Genomic DNA, 8,292 nt, shown 5'->3' with positions numbered 1-8,292 from the left:
CCCCGCCCCCCCCCCCCCCCCACAGGCCGTGTTGTTCCTCACCCTCGTGCTAACGGGCTGGCTCAGGCGGGCGGCTCTTTCTGAAGTCCTGAGTCCTGCATTTCACAGCGGCCCGGGGAGAGGCTTTCACTTCCCCTGCCGTGGTGAGCGTGGCCCCGGAGGCCTCCTCTCTGTGGTGTGAGATGTGCGTTACCTCATTCCTCAAATGCCACCCACCCCTTGAACTTCTCTTCTTTTTGTGTGTGCCACCGGTCATGGGGGGGGGGGGGGGCGGGAGGTGCTTCGTTAAACAGGCTGGCCGTTGTTTCTCTTTCATGTTACCCCCCCCCTGACCCCACTCCTCACCCCCCTCCCTGCCCTCCCCCCCCCCGCAGCGGCTCAGCTGTGCTGTTCTCACTAGGCGCCGCCGCGGTTACTGTTTCCACGGTGAACCTGAAGGCGCGCCGCGGCCGATCGGCCTGCGCCGAGGCGCTCGGTCCCGCCCACTTCGGTCAGCACTTTGGGTCGGTGCGCGCGAAACGAGCGGGGGGGGGGGGACTGCAGCAGACGTAAATAAAAAATACTGTTTTAAATCCCGTTAGCACGTTAGCGCCGAGACGCCGTGACCAAGCCTGAGCTGGATGCAACCGGCTCGTCCGTTTTCACGCAAAACCGAGAGTGGGTTTGCCTCTCCTAATCCCCCCCCCCCGCCCGACTCTTTAACCGTTTAAAACCTGTTCACATTTACCCGTGCCTGAATGTGCGTTGGCTTTAGCTTAGGCCAAAAAAACGACGGAATCTCAACTACTGTTGGCAATATGTTAAACGTTTTGGTTCAAACTAACAGGTCAATTTTTGGCCAGAGCCTTGATCTCTCTCTCTTTTTAGGAGCTGTTCTATGGGGACTTGAAAAACCAAACACTTTTGTGAGCAAAGCTACACTTAGACAATAAGAGGCAGAAAAGGCTCTACTAGCTGTTGTTCTAAGCTTATTATACATAACTGTGTAGTAGTTTTAACTTTTTGTACCATAGAAAAAGTGATTTATAAAGCCAAATTGTAAAACATATACATATATATTTAGTTTCTTGAACTGTTGTAGGAAAAAAAATAAATGTATTCATCTGTGGCCTTCAGAATCACTGTTGGTCTTTTCCCTGTATGTTGAACTTCTTGCCTTGATGTAGATGAACTGCACCCAAGCTCAGCGGCGTCACTTAGCCTCTCGTGATCCGGATGAACAGAAACGCGTCAAAAAATCTAATTGCTGGTACTCTGAAGAATATGCTGAACTCAGTGACTTTTCCCTCTTGTGAGAATTTCTTTCTTTTCTCTTCTTTTTAAGAAGGCAATTTGTCATTTTTGAAAACATCACTTACTGGCGACATGCCACTTTCACTCCCCCCGACCCAGCCCCCCCCCCCCCCCCCCCCCCCCCCCCCCCCCCCCCCCCCAGAACTGTTTCTATCTATAATTGGAATCTTTGTTAAAATGGTTAGATTTTTAGAAGTCATTTAAGTGTGTGACTTGTCCGTCACAAAAACAGTACTTTTGCTGCATTATGTGATTGGGGAACGTCATTTTCTTCAATGTAATTTCTTAATGTTTTTTTTTTTTTTGTAATGCTGGTTAGTCTTTTGGCTGAGGGGTTGTTTTTTTATTGGTCTAGTTCTGGTTCTCATTGCAAATATATTGAACCTTTATCTCTAAGTATTTTTAAACCTGTTTTTTGACTACACTTTACCAGGCCAACAAGCAGGCCAGGGACTGTAACACACTGCATACTTATATTGTATTTTGTACTGGCCAAAATGTCCAATAAATGGGTGTAAAAGTTATACTACTTTGCAGTATGCATGTCCTTCTTATTAATAATGGTCATCACAAAATGGCAGATTCTACACGTTTAGGAAAATTAGGCAGTTTAATGAACCAATTAATTAGCTCGAGCCTGCTCCTTGGTACATATATACATCATGACAAACTCCACACAGATTCCAAATCCAACGCAGAAATATGTACAGTCAACCCCTGTAGGCTCCTAAATATAAAATTCAAGTTTTCATGGCAATACCGTTCCAGATATGCACGAGGGGCAGGGCTGACGTCTCAGTCACACTTTCTTCAGTCGAAGTCTGACGTCCGAAGTCTTCAATCTCAAGGCACAAACTATTCACATTGCATACCGCACAAAACAAACAATGTCACAAAGAAAAGAACTTGCACTCTTCCCCAAATAACAAACTGGGTTCGGATTTTCTGTGCGCACACCGCACAGCCGGGAGGTCTTTGTATTTGATTGGTCGGTGTTCTGAAGGGTCAGGTGACCAGACCCCGATCCCAGGATAGAGCACAAGCTCTGAATCGAGAGGAACAGTCCCAGGCTGACCACGCCCCTGCTGTGGAGCCGGACCCGTCGCCATGGCGTTCCCCAGCGCTCCTTCAGAGACCTGGAGGGAATGCTGGGAAGCCGGAGGCTTCGTTAACCGCGCAGTGGGCGGGGCTACCACGTGCCGTCAGTCACCGACTCCCAATGAACCAATCAAAAGAAGGCTGTCCGTAGCGACACACAGATGGGTTAAGATAGGCGAGTCACGGGCGGGACTTTGAGGGCTCTCTTCGTGCCGGGGTGGGGGGGGTGGGGGGGGGGGGGTCACGGCGCCTCCCCTCGCCATTCTGAAAGTGCAATAAGAGTGTTTCCGGATGATTCCAGAAAGGGCGGAGGGTCCCGGTCACCTCACAACGAGCAGCCGGCCATGTACTTCCCTGCAGAGGAACACACAGGAACGCACACACACACACACACGCACACACACACAGGTCCGTCAGTCTCTATGCCTTCATTACAGTAGGGACATTTAGCAGATGTTCTTAGACAACTTTCTCATTTTTTGCAACGGCAATGCACTACCTGCCAATCAAACATGCAAAGTTGTAGGCTACAGGCCCAGATCCCTCATCACTACAGCACACCATTACGCCACCTTCATAATGCTGTACTTGTGCTAGTATCAGTTCAGAATGAGGAACAACCCTCGGTCACCATCGGAAAGGCATTTCTGCACGTGATGAGTGATTACTGCTGACTTGGGGGTTAAGCTGATGGTGATGATGATGATGATGCTGGTGTGTAACGACGGTATCGTACCTGTGGCAAACCTCTTCTTCACCAGGGACATGCGGTACCGACCGCCCACCAGCTCCACGCCCAGGCCGGACAGCGCCGCCCCCGAGCCCGTAAACTGCACCGCCAGGCTGGGGGGCGGGCCCCGGGGGGCCTCCAGACACTGCCAGCTGGCACACAGCGTTCCTGAGCCTGGGGGGGGAAGGGGAGAGGGTCATCAACAGGCGGTTTGGTCTGCTGTTCAGCACCCATCCCCCACAGTCAAAGACTACATATACCACCTGAGTCACAGCTCTCTTAACCCTTTAAGGTGTGAGGTCACAAATACGTGATTAGAATGTTCTTAACTGAACATTCTAATGCTGATGTCACAATCACTGCTGGTGACTGAAAGCAAAGGAGTTCTAGAACACTCTTAAGAATTCTGGAAAAAAACATTGCAAAACACCTACTCTTCAAAGGGTTAAACTGTGGCCTGAAAGCTGCTGTGAAGTTCTGTAAATGGCGCCATGACAACATTAGGGACTGACTGACAGACCAGACATACAGACGCTCTCTCTCTCCGAGGGTCTGAGAAGGGAAGTTTACTTTTCCTCACTAGCTGTAACCACCCACATGAGCTAATGAATCTTCAGAAGAAACTGTCCGTTAGCATAGCCCCGCCCCCACAGCTGGGCAGTCTTATCCACAGCAGTTCCAGGTTATGGGACCGGTAAGTTCCTGCACCCAAACACCAGTGTTCATTTCCACGTCCGTACAGGACAGAGGTGGCAATGAAACCCGTCAGAAACCAGCGCTGAAAATACAGGCCTATCACCTGCATGTCACTGACTCCGGTTGCCATGACAGCGTCTTTCAAAAGTGCAGCAAAGCTATTTGGGTAATTAAGCAAGGTGACATCAGCCGATTTAATCTGTCCCTGGTTCTTAAAATTAACGAGGCCTTCCACTGTCTTAAACCTGAAGTACATAAACCCCACGATCACCCTGAAACCAACACCCCCACCCCCCCAGCCCCCTCCACGTGCATCAGATCCCAAATCCCCCCCGGCCCACACCTGCCCACGCCGAACCTGTGCCTTTCACATGCTAATCCTGCTAGTTAAGATAATGACACGGCTGGAGGAAGTGGAGCGTACAGAGAGAGAGAGAAGGGCGCTGAAATCTCGCCCGGGGCCACAGCCTGCTGAAGGAGGAGAGTTTTCCTGCCTTTCAGCTGAAAGGCATGATGGGTAGGTATTCTGACAGAACTGACAGAACAGGACGCAGACGGGCTTCCAGAAGGCCTGACAGGACGGTACTGGAGCACTGACCTTTGCTGTTGCTGGTGGGCGAGAGGTTAGGCAGTTTCCACAGCAACCGTCTTTCCTCAGCATTCCTGCAGAAAGAGAGAGGGAGAGGGAGAGAGGGAGAGAGGGAGAGAGTGGGAGACAGAGAGTCAGTGAAGTTACATTATTATACTTGGGCCTTTCGTGAATGTTAAAAGGGACTTGGAAGTATGCGCATACGACAGAGCTAAAATTGTACAGGCAAGTTCAAGAACCGCAAACACAAGTTTCCGCCCCCAAAACTCTTGAGTCCTTCTATCTCAAAGCCACTGCACACAGCAATGGCACCTAACTCTGACCACACAATCTAACAGCACCTCCCACTGGCCTGCACTGACAGCATCTTTCATTGGCCTGCACTAACAGTCAAGTCAAAGTATTTATATAGCACATTTACAACAACCACAGTTGACCAAAGTCAACTGCTTGAACAGACTTAATACCAAAAACGAATATAAAAGTAATATATATAACAGCACCTCCCATTGGCCTGCAGTAACAGCATCTCCCATTGGCCTGCACTAACGGCACCTCCCATTAGCCTGCAATAACGGCACCTCCCATTAGCCTGCACTAACGGCATCTCCCATTGGCCTGCACTAACAGCACCTCCCACTGGCCTGCACTAACGGCATCTCCCATTGGCCTGCACTAACAGCACCTCCCACTGGCCTGCACTAACGGCATCTCCCATTGGGCTGCACCGTAACAGCGCCTCCTCCTGGTCGGTGCTCACCAGGACGCGGGGGGCTGGCACTGGGGGTCGGTGGCGGAGGGGTCGAGGGGCAGCAGGACCTGCACGCCGCTCAGCTCGGCCCCGGGGGCCACGGCGGGGGAGCAGCGGTAGTCCAGGGAGACGCGCGTCACCGTCCCGCTGCGCTGACACTCCGCCAACAACAGGACCGGAGCACAGTCAGAGTCCTGCGCTGACACCTGAGAGAGAGGGAGGGAGGGGGGGAGGGAGGGAGAGAGGGATGAAGAGGGAGGGAGAGAGGGAGAGAGGGAGGAAGGGAGAGAGAGCGGGAGAGAGGGAAGGAGGGTGGGAGGGAGTGAGAAGAAAGAGAGAGAGAGAGGGAGGGAGAGAGAGAGACAGGAATGGAGAGGGATGAGAGAAGGACAGAGAAGGAGAGAGAGACCAACAAAGGGAGAGAGAGAGGGATGAAGGGGGTAGAGAGGGAGGGAGGGAGAGGGAGATGGGGGGAGAGAGAAAGCAGACAGAAAGAGAGACTCATAATTAACCAAATACAAAGGATAAAACAGTAATGATGTCAACAGCATTTTAAAATGGCGAACACAAGCGGCATGTTAAAGGGGGGGGGGGGGGGGGGGGTTCACGCGAGGCTGGCAGAACTCACCTGGTACTTGAGTACGGTCACGTTGTAGTAGGAGGCCTGGGGGTTGAGCTGGGCCTCCCTCTGGAGCAGCGCGGTGAGGGCCTGCATGTTGAACCAGTAATCCCTGCTCCCCGGGTCGCTCTGCGACGGGTCACTGCCGACAGCCACGCACGCAGTTACTCACCGCTTACACCGCCAAGAGGCTCTCGGGCCTGCCAGCCATTTACAAGCGCGCGGGCCGCCTACCTGAACAGCAGCTTCTGATTGGGCAGAAACTGGTCCACCCGAGCCGTGTTGACCAACCGGAAGCTGAGGACGGGGGTGTTGGGGTTGGCGGCGAAGATGCGGGCGATTCCGGCGGGGAAGGACATGGTGAGATCGCCTGTGATCTTCACCAGACAGCTGGGGGAGAGAGAGCCAATCACAGTTCTGCGTGAGGGTGTGGTCTGTGCTGATTGGTGCATCAGAAAGCTGAGGACAAAGCCAATCACAGTTCTGCGTGAGGGTGTGGTCTGTGCTGATTGGTGCATCAGACAGCTGAGGAGAGAGCCAATCACAGTCCTGTGTGAGTGTGTGCTCTGTGCTGACTGGTGGACTAGCAGCTGAGGTGAATGCTAACGGTGGTGCTCGGTGAATGTAATTAGCAGAGCTTGGTGAGCACTAATAGCACAGCTTGGTGAATGCTAATATCAGTGCTCTGCGAATGCTAACAGTGCTGCTTTCTGAATGCTAATAGCACAGCTCGGCGAATGCTAACAGCGGTGCTTGATGAATGCTAACGGCGGCGCTGACCGGTTCTGCTCCCCGCCCTTGAAGTACGCGTTGATGTACTCTGTGAGGGCCGCGGCCACGGGCCAGGCCTCCTGGGCGCTGAGGGACAGGGGGCTGGGTCCACGGGACAGGCCTGCCGGAGGAAGAGAGGCGTGGCTGAGCCAGTGTCCCAGAACACCCTGCTTTCATTCTGAATACACATACACACTCGCCAAACACATCAGAGGTCAGAGAGAGTGGTTCCACTGCCCTGTATACCACATAACCCATACCTCACATTTAAACACCTTCCTTATCTTACCACTCCCTTCCCATCTATACTCTGAGCTCCTTTCTTGACCTCCATATTTTCCTTTAGCCATCAGATTTCCTTCCTTTGCAGAGAATGTGAGAGTACAGTCACAGGTGCGGCCGCGTGAAGCTAAGCTAGCTGCGCGGTGGTGCTTGTGTGCTGCGGTATTAATTGCTGGCTTGTTTGGCTAATGTTACACTTGATTACGAAAGGCCCTTCTGCGCCTTCTTGGAGATATTACACTTTCGCACTCCTGAGATTTAACGCCCACGCTCTCTCCACTTTTGTAAGCCACTCCGGATAAGTGCTTGTAATTTAATCAAACGTAATTAATGCAACTCTTAATATAAATTGGTGCTGCCCAGTCGTGTGCCACGGAGGTCTCAGGGTATAGAGGCTCTCATTCCTACCAATCACTACACCTGCTGATTTCACCAATTACATCCCTCCTCTCTAGTTGAAGGTGTGTTAAGTAGTGAAATCAGCAGGTGTGGCGATTGGCTGGAATGAAAACCCGCATACTCTCGGCCCTCCACGATTGGGCACCTCTGATATAAACACATCGACTGAGTGAAGGCATGTGTGGGGGCGTGTGTGTGAGGAGATACCCACCCCGGGCGGGGCTGGAGGGGCGTGGGGTAGACGTGGTCTGCCCCGCCCACTCGCTGGGACTGGAGGAGGATGAGGAGGTTGTAAAACCAGGACTGGGGCCGGGGAGCGGAGAGGAGCACACAGACCGGGACTAAAACACAGGAGGAGACACAATTACAAACAAGATTTTCACCAACACACCACTGAACACCTCCACACTATTCACACCCTAACACAGCAGTGCTACCCAACACACCACTGAACACAGACACATTATTCACATCCTAACACCACACCACATAGAAAACATGTATTATCACAAACTCATATCCACAGTGGCACACACAGCATATATCTTCATTAAAATGACTGTTTTCTTCATACACACATTCCAGTAACATAGCATGGTATGTACTAAAGCACTTCAGCCTAAGCTCTTAGCTGAAGAATATAATGGTGGTGCCACAGCTGGGAATGAAACCAGCAACCTCTCAAGGCCAGTTCCCTAACAGTTACACTACATTCCCACCCAGTGTGTTCCACACTGCCTTTCTACATAACTCACCTACGGACCATGAAAAAAAAAAAAAAACACAAGCAGCGAAGGCTCCAGAGTACCAGAGTAGCGTTTCACTGGAAAAACCAGCCCGGCGGTACAGGGGCCTTGAAATAAACTCAGAGGATTTCACGCAACGTTCAACGAGCTGTTTGACATCCACGGCGTATTACACGCAGAAGTCCTTCTGATCTAACGGAAGCGGAGCGCTGAGCTTCTGGGCTCTCTGCTGCTGTTATTACAGGAGAGAGAGAGAGAGAGGAGCGGCGCGACCGGCGTCTGCTCTTAAGGCTGCACCGCAGCTGTGGTACAGCTGGA

At 51.9% G+C, this 8,292-nt stretch overlaps 1 protein-coding gene across 4 annotated transcripts in view; it reads right to left on the bottom strand.

The window, feature by feature from the left end:
• Window positions 1-1,884: 1,884 nt before the first annotated feature.
• fcho1 (FCH and mu domain containing endocytic adaptor 1) overlaps window positions 1,885-8,292 on the bottom strand; it is a 51,180-nt gene continuing 44,772 nt past the window's right edge. For all 4 annotated transcript variants that reach the window (XM_035413306.1, XM_035413309.1, XM_035413308.1 and 1 more), the window contains exons 20-27: window positions 7,440-7,569; window positions 6,557-6,668; window positions 6,011-6,166; window positions 5,786-5,918; window positions 5,167-5,363; window positions 4,416-4,480; window positions 3,128-3,295; window positions 1,885-2,745 (exon numbers count right to left, since the gene is read on the bottom strand). In XM_035413306.1, coding sequence (XP_035269197.1) covers window positions 2,717-2,745; window positions 3,128-3,295; window positions 4,416-4,480; window positions 5,167-5,363; window positions 5,786-5,918; window positions 6,011-6,166; window positions 6,557-6,668; window positions 7,440-7,569 — 990 coding nt within the window. In that variant the 3' untranslated portion in view covers window positions 1,885-2,716. The remainder of the gene's footprint in view (window positions 2,746-3,127; window positions 3,296-4,415; window positions 4,481-5,166; window positions 5,364-5,785; window positions 5,919-6,010; window positions 6,167-6,556; window positions 6,669-7,439; window positions 7,570-8,292) is intronic.

This window comes from Anguilla anguilla, chromosome 4 (genome assembly GCF_013347855.1).
Source record: "Anguilla anguilla isolate fAngAng1 chromosome 4, fAngAng1.pri, whole genome shotgun sequence".
In the NCBI taxonomy this organism is placed as follows: domain Eukaryota; kingdom Metazoa; phylum Chordata; class Actinopteri; order Anguilliformes; family Anguillidae; genus Anguilla; species Anguilla anguilla.
The sequence above is the reverse complement of the archived record's forward strand: the minus strand, read 5'-3'. Positions and strand labels throughout refer to the sequence as shown.